The sequence below is a fragment of the Vulpes vulpes genome, chromosome 1 (genome assembly GCF_048418805.1).
Source record: "Vulpes vulpes isolate BD-2025 chromosome 1, VulVul3, whole genome shotgun sequence".
NCBI lineage: Eukaryota > Metazoa > Chordata > Mammalia > Carnivora > Canidae > Vulpes > Vulpes vulpes.
This window is the reverse complement of record NC_132780.1, coordinates 64,752,272-64,779,051: the sequence shown is the minus strand read 5'-3', so window position 1 is coordinate 64,779,051 and position 26,780 is coordinate 64,752,272. Positions and strand designations below refer to the sequence as shown.

General features: G+C 38.8%; 2 protein-coding genes across 11 annotated transcripts in view; one reads left to right on the top strand and one right to left on the bottom strand.

Moving 5' to 3' along the window:
* TRAPPC3L (trafficking protein particle complex subunit 3L) overlaps positions 1 to 3,092 on the bottom strand; it is a 58,885-nt gene extending 55,793 nt beyond the window's left edge. Inside the window, exons 1-2 of the mRNA XM_072765669.1 lie at positions 2,954 to 3,092; positions 1,780 to 1,973 (exon numbers count right to left, since the gene is read on the bottom strand). The gene's annotated coding sequence lies outside the window, so the exon portion shown is untranslated. The remainder of the gene's footprint in view (positions 1 to 1,779; positions 1,974 to 2,953) is intronic.
* Positions 2,818 to 26,327, top strand: RWDD1 (RWD domain containing 1). 10 transcript variants are annotated; one of them, XM_026002313.2, is made up of 9 exons: positions 3,112 to 3,599; positions 4,950 to 5,017; positions 10,341 to 10,440; positions 11,313 to 11,378; positions 15,863 to 15,993; positions 18,610 to 18,753; positions 19,153 to 19,285; positions 20,024 to 20,086; positions 22,626 to 26,327. In XM_026002313.2, the coding sequence occupies exons 1-9, from the start codon at positions 3,527 to 3,529 to the stop codon at positions 22,745 to 22,747; spliced, it is 900 nt and encodes a 299-aa protein (XP_025858098.2). In that variant the 5' UTR covers positions 3,112 to 3,526; the 3' UTR covers positions 22,748 to 26,327. The 10 variants fall into 10 exon arrangements, with proteins under 10 accessions (XP_072621733.1, XP_025858098.2, XP_072621726.1 ...); XM_072765655.1 differs by lacking the exon at positions 4,950 to 5,017 and adding an exon at positions 6,118 to 6,231 and having other exon boundaries at positions 3,428 to 3,599; XM_072765613.1 differs by having other exon boundaries at positions 3,467 to 3,599; positions 4,890 to 5,017.
* The last annotated feature ends 453 nt before the right edge of the window (positions 26,328 to 26,780 follow it).

Below are 26,780 nucleotides of genomic sequence, written 5' to 3'. Positions count from 1 at the left end.
ACTATCATGAATAAATAAAATCTTTAAAAAAATAAACACCAAAACAATTTTTGAAGACTGATAATACTAGGAAATAGCAACTGGGAGTTTGTGTTACTTGCAAAGAAACTTAGATGAATACAAATAAGACAAGTATCTTAGAGACTCTTTTCTTTAGTAATGAAGATGGAGAACAGTAAAAGTGCTTCAGAAGATACTATATACATTCAAGATTATAAATAACACTAATATCCTACTTTTGAATCTCAATGTGCTATTATATACATGATTCCATGTTCTCTGAATGATCTTATACGCTTATAAATAGCTAAAGCTGGGCTTCTCACTTGTTTTCAAACCCTGTGACAGTTTCCCTACACATTCTGCCTATCTGCAGAGCTTCAAACACTCCTGTTCTCCAACATCTTTAAAGATTAAAAACAAAACACTAAAAGAAAGCCAATTTGCTTCCTAACAACTCCCCCCGCCCCACCTTGCAGGGAGTTACGGGTCTTCATGTGTCTGTGAAGTGTCTCTGTCATCGTCAAAATGAAATTAGAGATCAACCAAAAAATTAAGTGTGGTAAAGATTTGAGGGCGTTCTCTTTATTACATTAGCACTGGACTCCCTCAGGGAGCTATCGGCAGGATTAAGAAACAGACAGGGGCAGCCCTGGTGGCCCAGCGGTTTAGCACCACCTTCATCCCAGGACCTGATCCTGGAGACACGGGATCCAGTACCAGGTTGGGCTCCCTGCATGAAGCCTGTTTCTCCCTCAGCCTGTGTCTCTGTCTCTCTCTCTGTCTCTGTGTCTCTCACGAATAAATAAAAATAAAATCTTAAAAAAAAAAAAAACCAGAAACAAAGCCATCACAACAGCATTCTCAAATATGAAGGCTTTATAGTGAATATATGTGTAACAGGCTTTAAAAGGGTATTTTTACCAAAACTTCTGTTAATAGCATGGCAAATAAAGGAGCACTTCATTTGCTGAATTAAAACTCGTTAACCAACACCGACCTTTTTTCTCAGGGAAACTTTAAATTGGTTGTTTTGCCACATTGTATCTATTTTGATAGGTTGTTTTGACTATCAGGAGAAGTCTTAACATTTCACCTGACCTTTTCTTTGGCCCATTATTTAAATTTTTTTTTTTTTTTTTTTTTATGATAGTCACAGAGAGAGAGAGAAAGGCAGAGACACAGGCAGGGGGAGAAGCAGGCTCCATGCACCGGGAGCCCAACGAGGGATTCGATCCCGGGTCTCCAGGATCGCGCCCTGGGCCAAAGGCAGGCGCTAAACCGCTGCGCCACCCAGGGATCCCCTTTGGCCCATTATTTAAAGGTGCTATTGACGTCTGTGCCAAACTCCTTGTCTTCATTACCTGTCATTTAGGTCACTAGAATTTCATCTTTCCCCTTATTCTAGCCAGAAACCCCTTCTGACCTCTCTTACCACCCACATCAAATCGTGACCCTGTGGGATCTGCAAATCCCGTGCCCAGTTGACCAGGCATCAGCCGCACTGGCTTCCAAAATACCACGTGGGCTCTCACCTTTGCACTGACTGTTCTTCTGTCCAGCTCTTCCCCCCTCCCCCCTGTGCCCCCCCCCCAACAAACAAACGGTTACTTTCTGTATAAACTCAGGGCATCCAGAAAAATGAGCACCTTTTACATTTGCAAAGTTACTTCATGAGTTACTTTATTTGATTCTCACCGTCCTCAGTAGAGTTCCCGATTTTTTCCCCAAAGTCGCAGAATCAGGACCAGGGCGTGTCCCCCCCCCCCCCCCCCATACCTTCGCTCTCACACATTCCCCTGCTGCAAGCTCATACTTCCCAGGAGAAGATCAAGATGCCTGCTGCTGCTGCTGCTTCTCCTTCCGTAGTAGTACATCATCATCGTAACAAGACAGAGAGAACTTCAGAGCTTTTATCCGTCAGGGAACTTCTTCGTGAAGCGTTACCCCCACTGCACAAGTGAAATCCGCTTCTGTATCAGAAAATGAAAAACACAGGGTGGAAAGAAAAGAAAGAAAGAAAAGAAAGAAAAGAAAAGAAAAGAAAAAAAGAAAGAAAAAAGAAAGAAAGAAAAGAAAAAAAAAGAAAAGAGAAAGAAAAGAAAAAGAAAAAGAAAGAGAAAGAAGAAAAAAGAAAGAAAAAGAAAGAGAAAGAAGAAAAGAAAAGAAAGGAAAAGAAAGAAGAAAAGAAAAGAAAGAGAAAGAAGAAAAGAAAGAAAAGAAGAAAAGAAAAGAAAAGAAAAGAAAAGAAAAAAGAAAAGAAAAGAAAAGAAAAAAACAGCGTGACAAATCTTGCAATCTGCTGCGAGCGTCTTCCTACAGCTCCGCACGTCCCTTTATCACGAACATAAACTGTCTGTCAACAGCCTTCCCCCTAAAAAAGTACCTTGTTCCCTTAGCCCTGCCCTTCTGTTCTCTGAACATCTCGACGGCCGCGATGAACCTGGGAGACGACAGACGCATCTGGATGTTTATTTTCAGGATCACCTCCTCGATTTTATCCTCCCAGGTAACAATTCGGAACGTTTCCCAGAGTACTGAACGTTCTTTTTTTTTTTTTTTTTTTTTCTACATTGCTTATTAAAACCGAAAACCGTTCCTGAAACCTACCTCCCTTTCATCATTCCACGGAAGTAAACCGCATTTAGATCCACGTCCGGCCGCGCTCACCTGCCGAGTGCAGCAGGGAAGCGCGGGGATCCGGAACCCCGACCTCCCGCCTGCAGGCGACTCCGCCCCCCGGGCTCACGGCCGCTGCAGGCCGACCGTTCCGGGCCCCCCACCGTTCCGGGCCCGCCGCCCGCCGCCCGCCGCCCCGGCAGAGCTTCCGCGCCTCCGCCCCCCGCAGCCTCCCCTGCTCGGCCTCTCGCCCTCCCCACTCCACCCCCATCCCCGCCCCCGCCCCCGCCCCCCGGGCCGCCGGGACACCGGGAGGCTCCGCACGCGTACGAACCACACGACCGCAGCGAGACCCGGCCTCAGCGCCGCGTCGCTCCTTCCCGCGGGGGCCGCAGGGTCGCGACCCGGAAGCCGGAAGCGACGAGGTTCGCGGAAGCGCCCCGCCAGCAGCCGCCTCGTCCCGCCTCGGTACGCGCGGCCGGCTCTCAGGCTAGACCCATCGAGCGGGGGATGTGGCGCTGAGCGGCCTGCCAGGCTCAGGCCCCGAGAAGCCCGGGAACCGGCCGCCGTTGTCCGGAGCGGACGCCGCGCCGGGGGCCGTCCGCGCCTCAGCGAATCCCAAGCGGCGGCGGCGCGGCGGGGGGCGGGGGCGGGGGAGCGGGGCAGCTGCTCCGCGCTCGGCTGGCCAGGCCTCACGAGTCGAACGCGGAACTAGCGAGCAGGCGTAGGCCCGCGCGGGGCTGCTGCTCGGCAGGCCCGGCCTGGCCTTGGGCCCCGGGCCTCGCAGCCGGGGAGTCTGCGCCTGCGCGGGTCCGGCCGCTGCCCGCTCTCCCGGCGCGGCGGCGGTCCCAGCTGCAGCGCGCCGCCTGGGTGGCTGGGCGGCCCATGGGCAGCAGCGAGGGCCACGATGACAGATTACGGCGAGGAGCAGCGCAACGAGCTGGAGGCCCTGGAGTCCATCTACCCCGACTCCTTCACAGGTGACTTGCGCAGCTGCGGGCCCCGAGCGGCCCGGGGGCGGCGTGGGACGGGCCGGAGCCCTCGGCCTCCCGGGCGAGGATGGAGGATGGAGGACGGCGACGGCGAGGCCGCGTGGCCACCTCGCCCGCCGCCCTCTCTTCACCTTCTTCTCCCGACGTGTTCAGACCCTTAGGAGTAACTCCAGCGCTTAGCGCCCGAACCCTGGAGAGCCCGGGACGGGCTGGCGAGGCCCCTTGGAGAGCGTCAGGCCTGGAATCGGAGTGTTGGGTGCACGTTGGGCTCTGGGTAACTTACAGCGAACCCGAGCTTTGGGGAAAACACACGGAAACAGATGCTCTTAAGTGGGAGCAGCTTTTCCGGAGCTGCAAGAGGCGTCGGTTTTCCCCCCCTTTCGTCGGGGGTAGAAGCTGTTTTTCCTATGCTGGTGTTTTAAAGTTGATGGGATTCAGAGTGCTGTTGTCGAAAGTCGCCCAGAATCAGTTTTTTTGGTTTTTTTTTTTATTTTTTATTTTTTATTTTTTTTTGGGGGGGGGGTGTCCCTGAGATCTGTCGCTTTTCTTTGTCTTTATATTCCCTGCGAACGCCCAGGGAATGATGCGGCACACATTCCGGTCCCTCCGCAGATTCACAGGTCGTTAGGGAGGGGTAGTAGAGTAGACGTCGTCTGGCCTGGACGCGTCTGGCTTCCAGCAAGGTAATGGAGGCGCAGGGGAGGTAAGTGGCTCGCTTGGGGTCCGGCCAGCACGTTGGCGGCGGAACCGGCGGAACCGGCGGAACCGCTTGGGGCTTGGACCCCCTTTCCTGTTCCTTCACTTTGCGGACACGTGGAACGTGGGATCTAGCTCCAGCCGGGCTGAGGCGGAGCAGACGATTCCTTGGTAGGTTGGGCCAATGTAAAAAAAAAAAAAAAAATCATTGAGAAGCTCATTAGACGGGTGTCCAAGGCAGAGGATTTTTCTGTATTAAGCCGCGCTCCAGATGGGTTTTGAAAGTGCCGCATGATAACCACCGTAGCCCTACGGCTTTTCCCCTGTTACACTCCCTCCCTCCGTGCCTGCGAAGTGATCGAATTGAAGCCAAGATGAGGGAGTAGAACCTATAGGTTTGTGGGATTGACAGCCCCCATCCCTTCCTTTGACTGTCGTCCGTCCCTGACGGTCAGAATTCAGAATGTAAGGTATGTTCCACTCCCATCCCTCTCCCTTTTCCTTGTTCAGCCTAGTTTTCTTAGCTCCACTTTTTGACCACTGCTTGCAACGGTAGCAAATTTTGTTCTGCTTTGCCAACAGGCAGATGTCTCTCAGCTACCCCTGTATAGCTCCAGTCCTGTTCATGTTCTCTCTCACCAGCAGTACAGCTGTGCTGTGAGGATGTTAAGGGGATGAGTGAAGAGGGGTTTGAGAGTGTCATTAACTGGGTGAGTGTGTATGGAGTCTGGCTCCCTTCTCTCTCCTTGCTTATATGTCAATGTCTAAATAAAATAGAACATAGGGTCCGTTGTCGGATATATTCTTAATCGTGACGTTTGGTCATTTCTAGTACATTGGCAATGTAATTGGCACCGTGTAGGTAGAGTTAAGAAGGCATAAGGTATACTGTTCTTTTCTATGGACATAAAGTATCCCTCATTAAGTACTGTGCATATAAGCGTTTTAAAAAGTGATACATTTTTAACCCTAAACCAGGATTCTTTCAAATTGTACTAAGCTCTGATACAGTTCAGTATGTGAAATTCTTGTCAGGCGCAAAAGTGCTTGAGGATTTTGAGCCAGGGTAATAAAAAAAACAATTTATGAATCTTGGATGCATTCAAGTGTTCTGCAGTATCAGCTGAGTCCATCCGTCTCTAATTCCTGCCACCATTCCTATAAACTTTGCAATAAATAAAGTAAAATAAGATGTCTCAATTTATAGTGTTTTTGCGTGTGTTTATTTATTTATTTATTTATTTATTTTTTAAGGGACTTTGCCTTACTCATGATCGAGTTTATGAAACCTTTCAGGGAAAAGGCAGAGGAGTTTGGGATAAAACCCTTCCATGTTTGATCTTTTGAAATCATGAGGATTTGCAAGGTTTACTGTTTTATAGCCTTCTTTTCTGTTGATGATTTCTTACCTTCCTGTTTTCATACCAGGTTAAAGGAGAGAGCTTGCTTGTGTCAGTTTGCCAAGGAACACTAATTGACAGTTTTCTAATTTCATTTTGAATCCCATTTAATATTAGATTTGGTAAATGCTCAATGCTGTTGATGAAGGAAGTAGATATACTTTTTTTTTTTTTTTTAAATGAAAGCTTGGTGCTTGCCAGAGAAGCCTTCTTTGTTAAGCACATCATGGCCCCCCTTGTGGATGCTTAAGAGGCAGCATCTAGCTAGCCCATAGTTCTAGCCACATAGACCTAGCCTAACCTCAGAGTTGATTGCTTGACTATTTGCAAAGAACTTTTGGTCCAGTGTTGAATTTGTTGTGAATTTTGACAAATCATAATGCAGTTTCTTCTTTTTGCCTGTTCTGTAGCTTGATTGCACATTGATCCAATCCTCCTAACAACTAGTCTTCCAAAATATAAATGGACTCTCCTGATACCACATTCTCCTTCAGTAGTGCTTCACTTGACAAGGCCCTGCTAAGGTAGTAGAATTTGGTTATTTCCATTTCTGTATCAAAATCTCTGGCTATGGGGAATTTTGTTGAAACAAATTGGTTAGCTTCAGGCTAACCAAAAGTCAAGTTCCCTTAATTCTGTTTGGTCTTACAAAGAGGGGTACGTGATTCGGTATTTGCTTGTGTCAGTACCTCTAGTATCCATGAGCATGTAATAGTTATAACTGCATCTTAGAGATGGGGCACAGGTCATCTTTCAAAAGCAGTTTTTCTAAGACAGTCCCTGAGAACTACAGGGACTTATTTTAATATGGGCTATCTGGGTCTTTGTGAAAACCCTGATGTCATTCGTGTGTCCCTTTAGTGTACCTTTCAGCTATTACCTCCATTATGTCTGTCCTTAATTCTGTCCAGTTTACCATCGTCTGCGCCCGTATCCCTCAACACTTCTCCTGCTCCTCCACTGGTTCCTTCCACTATGCCCAATAACCGTATTCTTTTTCTCAAAAATATTTTGATCCACTTACAGTGGCAGAAATCTGGTATCTTTAGTGAAGGCTAATTTTATTCTAACTCACAGTAATGCATTGGAATGGGATTATTCCTTCGTCAGAGTGCTGATGAATCATTCATCGTTTCAAGTCCAATTAAGTAACTTTCTCATCCTTGTGTTAGTTTACTCCAAGCTTTGGAATATTCTTTCTTTTTTCTTTTCTTTTTCTTTCTTTTCCTTCCTTTTCTTCTCTTTTCTTTCTTTGGATTAGGTCCAGCTGTGACAGAAAACCCCAAAAAGGAGTGGTTTCAAAAAGGTAAAAGTTTAGGGGAAATGAGTGGCTCAGTTGGTTAAGGTGTCTGACTCTTGATTTTGGCTCAGGTCATGGTCTCAGGATCATGGGATCCAGCCCTAAGTTGGGCTCCGCACTTGCACTTAATGCAGTGTCTGCTTAAAATTCTTTCTCCCTCTCCCTCTGCCCCCGCCCCACCCCTCACACTCTCTCTCTGAATAAATTTAAAAAAGGTAAAAGTTTATTGCTTTTGCACATAAAAGATAGTTGTGTAGCTTTAGTCCAAGAATTCCTCAGGTACCCAGGCTACTGCTTAGTTCCTTGTTATTCCTTAGATGTAGTGTCTACCTCATGGTGAAGATGGTAGCATTCCTTTCCAGGCAGTAGAGTAGATAAAGGAATGGGGGAGTGAGGGGAACAGAGAAAAATCCAAAGACAGCAGTTTCTTAAGTAAATTTCCTGGAAACTGTCAAAGGACTTCCTTGTTTCCATCTCATTAGCTGGAACTTAGGTGAGACCTAACTGGAAAGGAGGCTGGGAAATGTAGTCTTCATTCTGGGTGGTTAATATGCTCAGTTAGAAGTGGTATAGTAACTAGAAGAGAGGGGGAGTAAATAGTAGGGGATATTAGCAGTGTTCTCCAGTGTCCTTTTTTGTTATCGTTGTTCCTGGCTCACATTTTTTTCTCTGTAATGGCAGCTTGGTATAGTGGATATGAGCTCTATGTCTTTGGACAAGTCATAACCTCTCCAAGCTTCAGTTTCCATTTGTGTTTAATGGGAAGTAATGTAAGTGCAAATACTTTGTAACTGTTAAGTATAAGATACTCTCTACTTGAAATTTACCATCTTAGTTGCTGATTCTTCCAATATGGCTTCACAATCCCTTGTCTTCATCAATGAACAGTTTTTATTTCCATTTCCTTCAACTGTGTGGGGGCATGACCATACCTTATAAATGCCATCTTTAGAATTTTGGCCTCTGAAAGTCCTCTTTCTGTCCATAAACTTTGTAGCCCCACAGTTCTTCATTCCAGTTTTTTTTACTGAACATGCCTCTCCTCATGATTTCTCATGGATTAAGAGTTTATCGACTTCTTTCTCGTCTATCTTGCCTCCCTATTCTGTATGTCTCCCAAGGTCAGGCAATTCCGTGATGTTCATGCTAGCATCCCAAGTCCTCATTTACCAAATATTTATTATATGCATTGTTAGAATCTCAGTCTGTTGGGAAAAGACGTCAGATAAGTAATTTACAACATAGTGTGACAATTCTTTCATAGAAGAACATATAGGAGCACAGGAAAAGGGGAGAGTCTTGATTGTTTTGGAGAACTCCAAGGGGTGATGGGGGAAGGGGAACAGCATGTGCAGAAGCAGGACTCTGCAATAGCAAAATATATTTAAAAGGAAAGTGGCTTGATATTCCTAAAACATAAAGTGAGTACTGGGGTCATGAAAAATGAGGCACGACAAATGAACAGGGGCAGGATTACAGAAGGCCTTGTTAGGGATTTAGATCTGATCTTGCAGGCTAGTGGTTCATTGCTCATTTTCCCCTGATAGAGCTCCACAGACCCATATAGTACACATTGTAGACAGCGCTGCCCTATCAGACCTGGATCTCAATAGTTGGGGTGCCTTCACAAATAAAATAGGCTGCTTTTGAATATGTCTTGACCTCATGGCTACTGCTTTTCTTTTTCTCTCTGGCCCTTTTTCCTCTTTTGTTTTCTAAATTTAGGATTCCTTACAAAGCCAAGCCGGTGTTGGTCCTATTTCTCTGTTTTCTCTCTCGTGATCTCATTTAGTCTGATAGCTTTAGCTATCACTTCTGTGTGTGTGACTCCAAATTAAATTCAAGCCCAACTCTCTTTAGCTCCATTTGCTGGTTTCTGATTGCATATTGCATACTCAGTGTCTCCAACAGAAAGTTCCTTGTGTCTTTTAAATGTATCATCTCTGATTTTTCTTTTGTATTTTTTGTTTTTATTAGTGGCATTAACCATCCTCTGCCTGCACATTTGGAATGTAGAATCCTCCCTGTTCCCTTGCTATCCCCATGGCTCCTAACCTAGTTCAGAACCTCATTAACCTTGCTGGGATGATTTTAATAGCTATCTACGATCATCGTACCTCTAGTCTTGTTTCCCCTCTTCCAACTTCTGCTCTGTTGCTAGCCTTGTCTTCCTACGTTTAGAAATACAATTCTGCCCATACTGCTGTGGCAAAAAAAACTATCATTGTCCACAACTAAACTTTTTTCAACTATTTGTCTTCACTCACATATGCATCCACAAAATAGAATAATTTCTTCTTTCCTATATATTCCTTAAACATTCCCACCATTATGCCCTTGCTACTGTGTTTCTGTTCCCTACATTTCTTTTCTCCATCTTTATTTCTCAATATGCCTTAATTCATAGCCTAGCTCAAATGACTTCTCCAGCTGGAAAAAAACATTTTCTTTTCACATGAAACTCAATATAGTCTATTCAGTTCTTCTAGTTACTAGCTGAATAACCTTGGGCAGATTATTTAAAAGCTTTTTTTTATCTCAGTTTCCACACTATGAAATTGGGATAATAGTATATTTAATTGGTTCTAAGACATTTCTGTGTTTTAACATCTCTGAAATATGAATTTGTCTTATAATCGATTATGTATTAAAGTTTAACTGGCAGATTCTTTTTTTCTTAGTTCATAAAGTAGGGTGTATCTCATATACTTGACAGTCTTTTAAATTTGGTGAAATATGGTAACAGTATAAAATTGTGGTCTTGGTGTAAGAATAAAGGATCTTTGTGTAAATGCATAGTACAACATAGGCACAAAGTAGTGCTCAGTAGACGTTAGCTGTTGTTATTAGGTATAGCAACCCTTAAAGTACAGCCTCATGGAATCCTAAAAGTGGTAATAAGATGGGTTGAACCCTTATTTTTATAGTCGCTGTGTTTACATCTTATGACACATAAATGCTAAAGTTGGTCATGGAAAGAAATAAAAATAAAATGCCTCAAATATATTTTATACACATTTGTCAAAAAAAAGGTAGAGTCATATTATAAAAGCTTTATGAGAATTATCTTTCAGGGACTTTTTTTAGCGTCGGCTGGACTATCTGAGGCCTATTAAAATATGAGTCTAGTGAGTTTTATCTTCTTGACAAATACTTTGACAGTAATCATAGATGTTCATCATGCTTTGAGTACTTTCAAACTTCAATTAAAATGAAGTCATATGTCTTGAAAATCTTATTGATAATGAATATTTATGAAGGCTTAAGAAGTTTTTGAGTAGTTTCCGTTTCCTTGGTGACTTCTTCAGAGATGTCCTTGCCCTTTCATTTCAGAAAGAGGTTGCTGAGCTGCTGCCAACCTTGACAGGGGCCAGTGCTTCCCAGGGCTGGAGTGAGGCACAGGCTTTTCTCAGGGGCTCAGCAGCAATCACAGGTGGCCTGAATTTTTTTTGTTTACTCTTCTAATTGGTTCTGGATTTAAGTTTAATTTGTTTTTGTTTTTCTACTTCCGTTCTATTGTTTTAACTCTTGTCATTTTTCCAGAAATTATTGAATTTCTAGATACAGCCAGGCACTGATACAGAAGTTCTCATAGTTTTTATGGTATTCTTGTGGGGAAAGAAATATAAACATATATACTATCAGATAGGCATTAGGCTGTAAAGTGGTATATAAAGCTTTCTTATTTATGTAAATGTTGATTTGCATATCCTGACTTGCTTAACAAATTGTAAGCAATTTGGTATTTGGATTCATGGCTGTTTTTGTAATTCCGTGAAAGATGGTAGAGACTCAGTAATTGGTGAAAGAATAAAGTTTGGTTCTAGGGATAATGTGGGAGAAAGAAATAGTTAGAAGACACAAACTCTAACAAATTAATATTTACTGTTTGTCATAGAGGTTCTGAATTATACCTTAGGAAATATATGTTTAAAAATTAGTGATAATACTGAATATCAACAGATAGTTTCTGATGAAACATCAAACTTTTTTTTGCCATTCTGCCATTACTTTTTAGAATGTAGTTTTCCACGTATAGATGGAAATTTTGAATTGATTTGATAAAACTCTCAAAAATGTATCTGCTATAGGTATTTTTTCCAAATTAAAGATAATCCTAGATTTAAATAGAAAATTGATGAGTGTTTTATCATTTGAATATTCTGTTCAGTCTGTATTTTTGGAAGTGAAAATACAGACTAGGGATCAGTTTCCAGGACTGAGTAGTGATATTTTGCTAATAAGAAAAGCATTTGCCTTAGGAAGCATCTTAATAACTTAATCTCTGTGTATATTTTCTTGCAGTATTATCAGAAAATCCACCCAGTTTCACCATTACTGTGACATCTGAGGCTGGAGAAAATGATGAAAGTAAGTCCAGTAAAAAATACTTGTGGTTCTCCTAAGTTGCTCTCAGCAATGATACTCATTCTGCAGCCATTATGCTGGGGAGTGAAGATGTGGAGGTGCTAAATTAGGTGCTGTCAGGAACCTAGTATGAATGTTGCATGTCTCTAATTAGCATTTACTATGTAAACATGACTTAGAAACAGAGAGAAGGTCAATGCGATATATTCTGACACAATGACTTAATTTTAAAAAGTGAAAAAGAAACATTAACAATATAACAGATGGAGAAAAGGTAAAAGATTATTGTCTGGAACCAGACTTTGAATGTATGCATATTTCAGTGACTATGTTTTATTCCACTACTCCAGGATTGTTTTTCCTCTCTGGGCATTTAGATTGCTTATTGGACATTTGCTGTTACAAGTTAAGTTAGATAGGGACACCTGGGTAGCTCAGCAGTTGAGTGTCTGCCTTCAGTTCAGGGCAGGATCCCAGAATCTGGGGATCAAGTCCTACATCAGGCTCCCTGCAGGGAGTCTGCTTCTCCCTCTGCCTGTGTCTCTCTGCCTCTCTCTCTGTGCCTCTCATGAATAAATAAAATCTTAAAAAAAAAAAAAAAAAGAAAAAAACAAAATAAGCCGGATAAATATCTCTCTTTATGGTTTTTCTCTCTTTCTTTAGGATGGATATTATACTGTTGTTTAAATACACACACACACACACACACACACACAAATAAAACCAGATAAAAGCCACTATTATACAACTATAGAACTAAGACAAATATACTGACAGAAATAAAGCAGTTATAAAACCAATAATTTAAAATTAAATAGATTAATTTAAATGTGGCAGATGGGGGAGGATCTGAAGTTCATTTCCACTATTAGTCTAGTTCAGTTAATTTTGGAATTTGATAAAAACGTTACATAAGGTGGTGTTAACCCCAAGGATTTTTTTTTTTTTTTTTAATGTTAAGCTAGTCAGTTAAAATTCTGCCATGAGCAATCAGTAATAGCAATTTTAGTGGCATCACTTGATAACCAAATCTGTTTTATACAATTGAAAATGAGATTAGCACAGAGATATTACTAAAATCTGAATTAAAAAGATGTCGGACACAGTCATATGCTTATATATGTATGTATATATGCAGGTTTTATACACAGAATCTCAAATACAACATGAGTATCCTTTTATACTTTGTTTGAAATGTAAATAAATGTATAGAAGATACTTTAAAATATCCTTTAAAAAATACTTTTATGATACTTTCAATATCCCGAAATGGCAACAGTGATCTCTTCATGATTGTGGGATTATTGTTGATTTTATTTTCCCCTTAATGTATTTCTAAATTTTCTATAATGAATATCTATTACATCAAATAGTAAAATCAGTAAACATATTAAAAAAATCTTATTCTAGCAGTAAAAAAAGAAAGAAAATGCCATAAGATACTATGTATCCTTACTGGCCTAACAGTCTTTTTTTAAAAAATTATTTTTTATTATTTATTTAAAATTTTACTTAGTTAACATACAGTGCAGTGTTGGTTTTAGGAGTAGAGTTCAGTGATTCATCACTTATATACAACACCCAGTGCTCATCATAACAAGTGCCTTCTTTAATACCCATTACTCACCTAGCCCACCTCCCCATCCACCTTCCTCCATTAACCCTCAGTTATTTATAGTTAAGAATTTCTTATGGCTTATTTTCTTCTCCTACCCCCCTTCCCATATGTTGATCTCTTTTCTTTCTTAAATTCCACATGTGAGATCATAATGGTATTTGTCTTTTCTCTGATTTATTTCACTTAGCATAATATACCCTATCTAGCTCTATCTACATCATTGTGAATGGCAAGATTCCATTTTTTTTTTATGGCTGAGTAATATTCCATTGTTGTATATATACCACATCTTTATCTATTCATCAATCAGTGGATATTTTAGCTCTCGCCATTGTGTGGCTATTGTTGATAATGCTGCTATAAACATCAGGGTTCATGTACCCCTTCAAATCTGTATTTTTGTATCTTTTGGGTAAACAGTGAAATTGCTGGATCATAGAGTAGTTCTATTTTTTCTTTTCTTTTCTTTTCTTTTCTTTTCTTTTCTTTTCTTTTCTTTTCTTTTAAGATTTATTAATTTATTTTAGAGCAAGAGCAGGTGCCTGTGTGAGCCGGGGGTGGGGGCAAAGGGAGAAGAGAGAGAGAATTCCAAGCAGACTCTGAGCTGAGTACAGAGCCCAACTTGGGACTCTATCCCATGATTCATGAGATCTTGACCTGAGCCCAAACCAAGAGTCGAATGCTTATCTATCTGAGCCACCCAGGCACCCCTATTTTTGTTTTTGAGAAACCTCTAAACTGTTCTCCAGAATGACTGCACCAATTTGCATTCCCACCAACAGTGCAAGAGTGTCTCCTTTCTCTGCATCCTCACCAACATCTGTTGTTTCTCATGTTGTTAATTTTAGCGATTCTGACAGGTGTGAGGTAGTATCTCATTGTGGTTTTGATGTGAATTTCCCTGATGATGAGTGATGTTTTGAGTGCCTTTTCATGTGTCTGTTAGCCATCTGGATATCATCTTTGGAGAAATGGCTGTTCATATGTTCTGCCCATTTCTTGACTGGAGTACTTGTTCTTTGAGTGTTGAGTTTGGTAAGTTTTTTATAGATTTTGGATATTGGCCCTTTATCTGATAAGGCATTTGCAAATATCTTCTCCCATTCCGTAGGCTGCCTTTTAGTTTTGTTGATTGTTTTCTTCACTGGGTAGAGCTTTTTATATTGATGAAGTCCCAGTAGTTCATTTTTGGTTTTGTTTCCCTTGCCTCCAACAACATATCAAATAAGTTGCTATAGCCAAGGTCAGAGTTTGCTGCCTGTGTTCTCTAAGATTTTGATGGTTTCCTGTCTCATATTTAGATCTTTCATCTATTTTGAATTTATTTTTGTGTATGGTACAAGAAAGTGGTCCAGTTTCATTCTTCTGCATGTGGCTATTCAGTTTTCCCAGCACCATTTGTTGAAGAGACTATATTTTATCTTTTTTCTCCCATTGGATATTCTTTCCTACTCTGTCAAAGATTAGTTGACTATATAGTTGTGAGTCCATTTCTCGGTTTTCTATTCTGTTCCATTGATATATGTGTTCGTTTTTGTGCCAGTACCATACTGTCTTGATGACTGCATCTTTGTAATATAGCTTGAAGTCTGGATTCATGATACTTCCAGCTTTGGTTTTCTTTTTTCAACATTCCTTTGGCTATTTGAGTTCTTTTGTGGTTCCATACAAAATTTAGGATTGTTCTTAATAATTAAAATGTGAGTTACAAGAAAGTCGAAGTCTAAACAAAGGATCATTATGATTAGTAAGTTTTATTTTTTTAGTTTTATTTTTGTGTGTGTAAATAATAAGTTTTAACAGAAAATGTTTGACACTGCTGCTTAGTTACAAATTGCCTGGTAGCACTGAGAATTCACCAGGCTGGTCTGTAGAGAGATACCTTGCACTGATCTGCCTGTAAGGATCTCACTTCTTCTTCTTCTTTTTTTTTTTTTTTTAAGATTTTATTTATTTATTCATAGAGACAGAGATAGGCAGAGACACAGGCAGAGGGAGAAGCAGGCATCATACAGAGAGCCTGATATGGGATTCGATCCATGGTCTCCAGGATCACGTCCTGGGCTGCAGGTGGCGCTAAACCGCTGTGCCACCGGGGCTGCCCAGAATCTCACTTCTATACAAGTGTCAGATGTATGCATTGATACAGGCCAAAAGAGTGAGTGAGAATGTATAGATGAATCAGGTTTTTTGTTTTTTTGTTTGTTTGTTTGTTTAGATTTTCGTAGAGGTGTTTCCTTGACCCAGTTAAATTTTTATTCAGTGAAAAAAGTTGACATTGGGACAAAAATTATCGTAAAATGAATCAGGTTTTAAGTTTCTCTGACAACCTCTGAAACCCTATTTCAAAACTGTGTCATCTAGCAATCCTTTAGCAGTACCCTATTGGAATTGTTCAGATAGAAATGTAGATTCCAGGGCTAATGCCAGATCTTCCTCACTGGGAACTGGGTCTGGTAGAGGCCTGAAAATAAGCCCAAGGTAGTATTATTCTGCGTATTATATTCAGTGCCCTTTGTTCATCTTAAGGAGGTTTTTAAAAAGAGTGGCTTTTATCCATGCTCTTTCTCAGACATGCAATATGATATGGTAAATTACTGATAAGTAAGACATGTATTTCATGCGTTCAAGGTGATTTTTGGTATTCCCATGATTTGTTTCACTTCATCTTTGTGGTAGGTGTTATTTATCTTTAGTGGTTGTCTAAGTGGTTATCTCATAGTAACCTTGTTTTTCTTTGCAGGAATATCTGTTGTGTTACTTTTCATTGACACATTGTAAATTAATCACTGATCCAACAAAGATGTCGACCTCTTGATACTTTACATTTAAAGATAATTTGTATCAAATTTGTATCTTCTGTCTTTAGCTGTCCAGACTACCCTCAAGTTTACATACAGTGAAAAATACCCAGATGAAGCCCCTCTTTATGAAATATTCTCCCAGGAAAATCTAGAAGATAATGATGTCTCAGATATTTTAAAACTATTAGCGTTACAGGTAAGGAAATAACAAGTCTTTTAATGGCATTTTTTATTGGCCTTAAATATACATTAATTTCAAGAGTCAGAAAATGCTAGTAAATATGTATAACCAGTACATTGAACAGGGAGAATTCATGTTATCTCTCTCTTTAAACATATACATACAGATATAGATATTCACAAAGCATCTTTATTTTTGTTTCCCACTGTACATTTAAAATTTGAGTAAGAGAAGTTGTCTGTATATCCCTGTTCGAAACTCAGTCAGCCTCATGACTTTTAGTTAATAAAATGTCTGATAGGTACTTTAAATTTAAATACAGTTTTTATCTGCTTCTCAGAATGTCCAGCCCCGTATGCAGTTAAAAATTCTGACTTTTAAAAAAATTAAAACTTCCAACCCCTCTGACCTGTTGTAGTCTAGATTGCCTGCAATCTGGGGAGAGGACTGATACTTGTTTTGTTTCTTATTATTTTTCCTTCTCCTCAAGCTTACAAGCAGCAACCAGGATTTAGGATCCCTCTGAGAACAGGGGTTGAATGGAAGAAAAAAATAGGTATTAGAAAGTTCTTGGCTAGTAGAAGAGCAAGCTAAGGGTCATGGAAGTGAGAGGGAGAGAAGAGGGCAATATTTCCTTCCAGAACTTCTAGTCATACTAAATTTCTTGAGCTTAGAATTTGAAGTTAGTGATATTATGTGATGGAACTAAACAAATTAATTCCTAAAGGATCTTCTGAACTATTTTGAAAATATGGTCTTGCTCCTGGTTTGGGAGCTGTTGAGGAGTTTTAAGCAAGATACTGACTGGATTAGTTATGTTTGTGTGCTAAGTGACCAGAGAAGTTGATTTTGGGGATGACAAGACCACAGATTTTAAGAAAGCCAGTTAGGGATTTCTTTTAATATTTGAAGTTGAAGATGATTGAGTCCTGGGTTAGGATAATAACAATGTTGACAGAACAGTAGGCAGATTGAAATGACATTTAAGAATAGATTAGAGGCAGTGATATAGCTTATGATGGGATGTGAGTGATCATGCTGGGTGGTTAGTGGTTTGGATCTCTGAGTTGGGGAACATAGAAATAGGTTTTGTAGAGAAGATGATGGTTTCAGTGTTGACATGCCTGTGAGACATTGTATTGCTGTCCACTGGGCAGTTTTATTATGGGTTCGGCACTCAGGAGAGAAGTTTGTGTAGTCAGATTTAGGATGGTTAGCATGGAGACACCACAGAGAAACCCCAAGAAGAGAATCACAGGAGCCAGCTGGAAGTCTTGTATTCGGAGAGGGCCTAGGAGCTGAAATACCTGCTCAACTTCCGCTGAGGCCAGCTCTGTCAAAGGAGTGGTTGGAAATCTCTTCTCTTTCTAGAGTGAAGATTCTGGCTTGTATATTTGGGTATTTTTTTGTTTTTTTGGTCTGTTTTCTTCAAACTGTATTTTGTTTCTATGGATAAGCAGGATATCTTGTATTACTTTATTCTGCTTTCAAGTAACCAACTTCCAAAATAGCTTCTGACTTACAGTTGACCCTTGAACAACACAGAGGTTGAGGGAACCTGACCTTCCACATAGTCGAAAATCTGTGTGTAACTTTTGACTCCCCAAAAACTACTGCTAACTGGCAGGAAGCTTTACCCATAACATAAACCATTGATAAATACATGTTTTATATGGTATATGTACTATATACTGTATTCTTAAAGTATGCTAGAGAAGTTGTTATTAAAAAGTCATAAGGAAGAGAAAATACATTTACAGTACTATACTGTATTTATTGAAAAAAAATAGATATAAGTGGACCTGTGCAGTGCCAACCTACATTGTTCAAGGATCAACTGTATATATCTCTTTCATGAGTTGGAGAGCTTTATTATATTATATATTATATTATATTATATTATATTATATTATATTATTATATTTTAAGCCATTTCAAATTAAAGAAAAAAAGGTAGGTAAAGATAAATCACAAAAATACCTACATTCTTTATTATTCTGTATTAGGAGATCACTTTGGCCTCAAGATTCAGTTCATTGTCACAGCTCTTAAAATATCCCAAAAGATCTAAATCATGAAAATATGGTGGAGAACTTATGTTACTAGCTGTTGTAGGAAAAGGTTTTCTGAATTCTGATTATTAAACAGAATTTAGTAAGACAGATACCTGTTTTAGGTTGGATGTAGCAAATCACATGTCTTTTAAAATTTATTATATAGTTATTCATATATATGTGCTTAATTCTTTTTTTCCCACTTTTTAAAAGATTTTATTTATTTGAGAGATAGAGTGAGTGAGCGAGCACAAGCAGGGGGGAGAGGGAGAGGGAGAATCAGACTCCTGACTGAGCAAGGAGCCTGACATAGGGCTCAGTCCCAAGACCCTGGGATCATGACCTAAGCCCGAGGCAGACACTTAATGGTCTGAATCACCCACATGCCCGTATGTGCTCAATTCTTAAATGATCATTTATCTAGATGTCTGAATTTATGGTGTAACTGAATTAGTAATTAGTAATCATATTATAAATGTATGGAATTTAGCAATTATCATGAAACAGTTTCATTGTTTTTTTTTTAGTTTTCCTCAGAAGTATGTTTCTCACTACAACCTTTCTTTTGGTTACATAGGCGGAAGAAAACCTTGGTATGGTAATGATCTTTACTTTAGTGACAGCTGTGCAAGAAAAATTAAATGAAATAGTAGATCAAATAAAAACTAGAAGAGAAGAAGAAAAGAAACAAAAAGAGAAAGAGGCAGAAGAAGCTGAAAAGGTATATTATAAAGTTAAGTTTTTTCCTTATTCTTTATATCTGTTTTGTGGTTTTTGTTTTGGGGTTTGTTTTTTTTTTGTTTTGTTTTTGTTTTTTGTTTTCAGTTTTTTGGTGGGTTTTTTTTGGTTTTGGTAATTTTTTGGCAATCGCAAAATAAACAAAAGTAAATTTTATTTAAGATTTGTTAAATAAAAAAAAAGATTTGTTAAATAAAATGTGAGAAGTATCTTACTGCATTGGTCACATAGCATGGATAATTATCAATAAAGACTAGTAAAGGTTAATAGAGCTCATGCAGGTAAGATCAAGAAATATGCATTATTTCTTTATAAATGATAATTTTATTATAAATTATAAGTGTCTCATTTATGTGATCACATGTCCTTTTTATTTCCTAAGCAATTATTTCATGGCACTCCTGTCACAATTGAGAATTTCTTAAGTTGGAAGGCCAAGTTTGATGCAGAACTCTTAGAAATTAAAAAGAAACGAATGAAAGAAGAAGAACAAGCAGGAAAAAATAAATTAAGTGGTATGACTCACCTCTCCCCCCCACCCCCCCGCCCCCCAGTCCAGCCTGTTCTATATTCTTACATTGCAAGAGGATCTCATTTGGACAGATTTCTATAGAAAAATAATGTACTTCGGTATCTAGGACAAAAAGAGAAAGCATTCTGTCTACATGATGATATTACTTCATGCATAATTTTTTTTTAAGATTTTATTTATTTATTTATTCATGAGAGAGAGCGAGAGAGAGGCAGAGACTCAGGCAGAGGGAGAAGCAGGCTCTATGCAGGGAGCCCAACGTGGGACTCGATCTCAGGTCTCCAGGATCACACCCCAGGCTGAAGGCGGCGCTAAACCACTGGGCCACCGGGGCTGCCCTTCATTCATAATTATAATTAATTTTTATGGCTTATCTCTGATCTAAATATTGCAGTGGAAAAATCTTGAGATATAGCCACCATGGCATTCAGAATCACAAGTGTAGGAAGTGGTAGAGTCAAATGCATTTGTTTTTCTAGGACTCTAAAGGCAGACTGGGTTTTCACTTGTTCATTTCAATGCAGATACCTATCTCGTGCTTCTTAGCTACTTACTAAATTGATAAATTTATTGAAATTCACAGAAAAATAGGTTTTCAGGCTTCTTTTCTTGAATTATACTTTTTAAAGGATTGTAGGGACAATGGAGTAAAACTGGAAAGGCGGGAAACAGGAACATATAGAAAAAATATGTTTGAATTAAACATATTTATTTCTTTTAGGGAAACAGCTATTTGAAACAGATCATAATCTTGACACATCTGATATCCAGTTTTTGGAAGATGGTAAGATAATACTAAGATTCCACATGTATATAATGCACTGTTTTTAATATTAAACTGTGAAAATCAGAGTGTAATGTAAAATTTTCCTTCCAAGGCTATAAACAGATACATTTTGAAGAATAAATTGTAATGTTTGATCATTTTAAACACTAACTATAGCGATGTATTTTTTAAAATTTTCTGATAATTTAAGCCACATCAAAGATGGCAGTAAACAGTTATGGTCACATTACTCTCTAGGAACTAGCAAACCAGGCCATTGTAACTTAGGTGACCTAGTTTACTTAAATTTCTAGTATCAGAAGTCATGGAACTTTATAGAGACCTCAAATCTGGAACTCTTCATGCCCTCTACCCAGAAATCTATGTTTCATACTAAGAAACATACTATGTTTCTTACTATCTGAAGCATCTAGTTCCTTATGCTTTCCTTTTCCTTTTTATCCTAAACTTTATCCTCTTTCAATCTTCTGTCCAGCAGAGAACGGTGTAGCCAGTCCCTGCCCTCATGGAGCTTATGGCCTATGTGTGTTCCTTTAACTGGGCTCCATACTCAGTCACACTTCTGATAGCACCCTAGAGTTCTGCACTTCATTAGCTTTCTTTGTGCTTATCTTGCCAGTTGGTGATCCTGAAGCATCTGGCCTTTCAGCCTTATTCCTGGACTGTCTCCTGGAAAAGGTTAAAACAGTGTTGTTATGGCCTCACTGCTAAATTGCTTCTTAACTTGAGCTGCGCCCTTATTGACACTCAGCATTTTGTTTTACATCTCTTACCGCATTCTTGCTCCAAGACATTTATTAGTCTCAAACAAACAACCACAAACAAACAAACCCAGCAAGGCTGTCCTCATGTATCCTCCTCTCACTTTATAGCTTGTTTTTCTCCTATTTAATTGAGAAATTCTCAACCAGAAAGCTGTATCTCATTCTCTCTTGCACTTTAGAAGTTTTCCTGACTTCACTCATCCTTGACTCCTTACCCTATCTAATGGATCAAATATCTCTTCATATCCAGTAACTCACCAAAAATTCTCCATTGATTCTGCTTCAGAAGTGTCTTTTCCAGATATTTTCAACTCTTTCCTCCTAACCAGAAGATTTTAACATTTTCCCTGGGTGTTTGTGGTGGCTTCTTATATTGTCTCCCTGCTTCAGTCTCTTCCTCTTTCTAGTGCCTTTAGTCACTGCCCCTGAGGTGGCATTTCTAAAATTCATGTTTAATCATGATATTTCTCAAAATCTTTTGATGGCTCTCTACTGGTTATTTTTTTTTTCTTTACTGGTTAGAGGAGAAAGTTAACCTACGCAGTCCTTCAATTTCGCCTTCATCTATGATATATCCAGATAGTTTTCCTAAAGAATCTTGTGTTCCAATTAGAAATATTCAAAGTCTTACTTAAAAACAAAAACAAAACCCAAAGTCTTATTTTTTCTTTCTTTCTTTCTTTCTTTCTTTCTTTCTTTCTTTCTTTCTTTCTTTCTTTCTTTCTTTCTTTCTTTTAAGATTTTATTTATTTATTCATGACAGACACAGAGAGAGAGGCAGAGACACAGGCAGAGGGAGAAGCAGGCTCCATGCAGGGAACCTGACAAGGGACTCGATCCCGGGTCTCCAGGATCATGCCCTGGGCTGCTGAAGGTGGCGCTAAACCGCTGAGCCACCCGGGCTGCCCTTATTTTTTTCTTTCTGACATTTGCTATGATTGCTTAATCGTGACACCTTTTCTTCTTGGTGGATTAAAATTTAGCATAAAGGTATTTTAGATGTCATCTGTTTTGGGAAGTCTTTCCTGGCTCTTCCAGAATCAGTGAGTTATTCTTTAGCCTGGACTTAGGAAAGGTTAATTTTATTACTTAACTGCTTATAGGGGTAAAGCAAGACTCATTCTCATTGAATTGAATATCAGTGGGCTAAAGTCTGACAGGAAAGGAAGATGAACAATTTCTGGTGATTTAAGAGTACTATAATATCCTGCCTTTATGTACTTTAGATGCACTGAAGAGTAAAGATGTTTAATGCAAGGCTGAGGTGTTGCTTCTTAAAGGGCTCAGATATTTAGAATTTGAGAAGGGCATACCATTGGTTGTAAGGGGAACTATCTGAGAGTAAAGATCAAGTTATATCTATGAATTAAATAACAAGTGTGGTTGAGTTCTAGTGACGTACATATCTACCACTACTAGAAGTGATAAAACTTCTGGCTCAGGCCCCATGGGCAGTGATAATCAACTTTGCGTAACCATGGCATACCATTGTCTTCAACTTATAACATGCTACATAATAAATAATGCATTCTAGGAAAGCTTTTTTTATAACTGGATTTTTTTTAAAAAACTGGAAGCCTGAAGTGTCTCTTAAAATGTATGTCTTTGCTGACTAATACAGATCATTGTTATTATGATTTGCAGTAGTAGTTTAGGATTTCCTCACTCGCACCTCACTTGTACATTTAGAAGTTTATATTTGGTGTTACCAGTGAGTTCTATCTTTTATTCCTAAATATTAGACTGAAGGCGAAATCTTTTGTCTTTTACAGCTGGAAACAATGTGGAGGTAGATGAATCCCTGTTCCAGGAAATGGATGACTTGGAGCTAGAGGATGATGAGGATGATCCAGACTATAATCCTGCTGACCCAGAGAGTGATCTGACTGACTAATGGACTATCCCCATCTACAGAGAGGTGTGACTGCCACAGCATCTGTGGCTGTGTGGAGGTGTTGATTTTCCTTTCTTTTTTTCTAAGAAAAAATAATTTTCAGGAGAATATTCTTCTGATAGCTTTCATCATTGAACTTAATAAACTGACCTTAAAGTTTCAAATATAAAATGTTCAATTCCTCTTATTGGTAGGAATAAGGTCTATTTGAGGATAGAATGCAGCTGTGTGCAGGTGTGGATTCATATATAAGGAATTGTAATAACTTGGGATTTCTGTGCTGAGGACAGTGGTGGTTTATGCTTCTGAGTACCATCATTAATATAAAATATTAGAAGACAGAAGTGAAGAGAACATTAAACCTGCGGAATTCTAGCTTTTGGGCATGATAAATTTAAACCTTTACAAAACCAGAAAGCTAAATTATATTCAGGATTAAAGTGGACTTTAGTCTTATGTTAGTATTTGAATCAGCATCCTTTATGGAGTTATTAAAAGGTATGCATCCCTAGGCCCTCCTCAATTTAGGTTATTAAACACTGACCTTAATCTGAATTTTAAAACAGTGAGATCTCATGCCAGTGACACAGATTATTCCGTTACTTACTCCTTAGTAAGAATCCCTGTTCTATAGTTGTGAAATATATATATTGTGTTGTTCCAGTACTTTTCTAGTTTAAACAGTCTGAAAAGATCTGAATTCTTGAGGTTATACACTGTCTGCAAGAGAACACACATCTACATTAATACACATATGAGACCTTCTTTGTAATAATTTGGAATGGTTGACATGAGGATTTCAGGTAGGAAAGCCAGGCTTCATGCAAGTTATCCAGTCACTGTAGTTTTGGAGAATTGAATCTTAATCCTAACAGGAAATTACTGTGCTATTGCAAATCACTGCCTTCTTTCAAAAATGCCTATACTACATATCCACAAGCACAAGCAGTACCACGTGTTTATTTTTGGAGTTAGACCTATTGCTAAAATCAGATTATTTAAGACAAAAGTATCATTGAGGAGTATAATTCTTTTTCACTAGCTTTGGTTCCGACCAGTAAAAGGGCACAGCAGTAGTGTTCAGCATTTCTCTGCAGAGACAAGTCTAAAAGTTTCTTTTGTGTGAGAATTAGCTTTTTCTAAGGAGAGATCCTTTCTGAAGCTGATCAGTAGATGCATTAAGAACTTAAGAGCAGTTTAATTAAGGGTAAGATAAACAGTGATGAACAATGTAGCACCGAGGTCAATGAAGATTTGACCTTAAAGTGTCAAGAGTGAGACTACCTCCTCCTCACACATGATTTTTTTTAAAGTATTAGCTTTATATATTTTCTGTGGGTATTGAAATGGATTCTATCTTTGTCATTTCAGAATGTAGGCAGAACCTAATGTACAGAAATGAAGACAAAGAGTTAGTTCTAATGATACTCCCAAGTATTTTCATCTGGAATAAATATTAATGTTAATATTTCTTTTGTTTTCTGGGAATTAATGAAAGACTCTACTTCTCAGACTGGAGCACACATGATCCCAGGATGTGCAAAAAGCATGACTGGTGGTATGTGAAGCAATAATTGGCCATCTCAGATTACCAATTTTGCTCTTGGATTTGGGATAATTTTTGCTCTGGTTTCTCTACTTATGCTAAATTGTATAAAATATTATAAGATTAAAAACAAATATAAATATGTGTATTCTCTGCTGTATCCATATGACAATATCTGGCACTGAATAGGCATCTAATATTTGTTGAATGAGTGAATTATGGAATAGAATGCAAAATTGTCATGCATTTTGAAGGTAAAACCTTGACAGAAGAAATGTTCTATTTGCCACCTGCAGCTTTGAAGAATGCTTCTGGATTCTGCATTAACTTCAAACACATCTAAAAGGCTACATGAACATTTCCTAGTTGAGATAACATCAGGAAGAGTATGAATAACAGGTCTTGTGGGTGTAAAGGATGAGTTCATTGTACTGTCACAAGTTCCAGAGGTATATGTGCCAAGAAGCAAAGAGACGTATTCCTGGATTCCAGGAGAAAGGAGATTGTGGGTTTTCAATATTTATGTGCTAGTTCACTGTTTGTATTAGAACGCAAAGTAGGTAACTGCCTCAAGTAGCTCATAGTGTTTGTCCTTCAGAGATCATACGTGTCAGGCAGCAAAGGTTGCCATTGTATGATTATACATTAAAATGGGTCACAACTTCGGAACTGTAGGGAGTAATTTTAGAGACCGTGGAGATCTAACGTGATAAGGAAAGTCTTTGACAAGTGATACATGGAGTAGGAGTCCATAGGAATGACATTAGTTTGCTGCCTTAGGCCCTATGTCAGAGTAAGAGATGCAGAATGCTGCCAAAAGGTTTATTATGAAGTTTATAGCCTTCGGTTTCATGTCAACTTTTTTGGGCAAAGGACTTGGAAAGAAAAGGGATGAGATAGGTTGGGAATGCACATTTTAGTGCACTTTCCATTAATAAGAAATGGAAATATGCTAGAAAAGTTTCAAGGATATTGTAAGGGATATCAAATCAAAATTTAAATAACGGCTGTGCAGAACCATTTTGGCCTCTGAGGTAAAAGGAATCAATAGTAATTACCTAAAATTTACTTATTTTATTTATTTTGGATTTTACATTAATCTTTATTTTTAAAAATACTGCATTAAAATATTATTTATCTTAATAACTGAGTTTTTGGTTCCTCTTTAAATTTTACACCTAAGATCAGTGCCTCACTTGCCTTGCCATAGTCCATGATAGCTCCAAAAAGCTTTCAGGGTTCCCTGACCTCCATCCTAAGATTATTAACGAGAAAGGCCTGGAGGTAGAACCATGTGGAGTTTTAGGTAACGGGGGCTTCCTTATGTAAATGAAGATGCTCAGAAAACAACAAATAGAATGAGCCGTATCAGCTTCAAGCAAATATTTAAGCAAAGCAATTAAGGGCCTGGAGATTACTAGACTGTGGGCTACTGCCACATGCCTAAGACATCAAAAAATAGGTTATAGTTGGGCACGTGGTTAGCTCAGTTGGTTAGGCAGTTACGCGTCTGCCTTTGGCTCAGGTCATGAGCCCAGGGTCATAGGATCAAGCCCTGCATCAGGCTCCCTGCTCAGGGGGAAGTCTGTTTCTTCCTCTCCGTCTACCCCGCCCCTCAGCTTGTGCTCACTGTCTCTTTCAAATAAATAAATAAAATCTTTTTTTAAAAAAAAGGTTATAGCTTTGGCCATACCAATCCAAACATAGCTAGATGTGATACAATCATGAGTAAAAAAAAATTGTACTTCAAGTTTGGTGATATCTTTAATAGATTGATTCTTCTGGAACTCACTCTGTCTAGAAAGAATGGATCTAGGACATTTTCAATCTCTACTTTTGGGCTAATGTTTTTAAAAGAACTTCTTGATATGAATTTGGATGTATCTTCTAATATTTTCTTAAAGGTCAGATTGATTCATCTCTATTGTTTGAAAAGGCCTTTAGCCATTAAGATTTAAAAGTGTTTGTTTTAAAATGTAAATATTGATTAAAGGCCCTTAGAAATGACATTAAAGTCTTAGGCACATTCTCAAAGATTTGCATTTAATATCCTTTTTCTTTTTTTCTTTCTTTTTTTTTTTTGCTATTATCAACTAATTTTATTGGATTCTATCAGAGATAGGAAGTGTCTTTGTGTCTGTATATTTTATGAAGAGAGTTTGGAATGTCTCTCTTCCTGACATAGGTGATCAATTGATATGAAATAGGACATGTTTTTTTTTAATAAATTTATTTTTTATTGGTGTTCAATTTACCAACATACAGAATAACACCCAGTGGAAATAGGACATGTTGAGCCAGCCCCAGAGAGCTTGAACACAAAGGGGAAAAGTGAAGATTTAATATTTACTACTTAATATTTTAGTTCACCACTAAAGGTTAACGCATGTGTAGCATGAAAATTTTTTGAGATGGCAGTAGTGAAAAGAGTGAGAATTGGAGTAATAGGCTCTTCTAATAACTGACAGTTTGCACATCATTCCACTT

Excerpts from the sequence above, each read along its gene's own strand:
- RWDD1 (XM_026002313.2), top strand. The coding sequence starts at position 3,527 with ATGACAGATTACGGCGAGGAGCAGCGCAACGAGCTGGAGGCCCTGGAG. Across the intron at positions 11,379-15,862 it reads GGCTGGAGAAAATGATGAAA|CTGTCCAGACTACCCTCAAG; the intron begins GTAAGTCCAGTA and ends TTCTGTCTTTAG. Across the intron at positions 19,286-20,023 it reads AGGAAAAAATAAATTAAGTG|GGAAACAGCTATTTGAAACA; the intron begins GTATGACTCACC and ends TATTTCTTTTAG.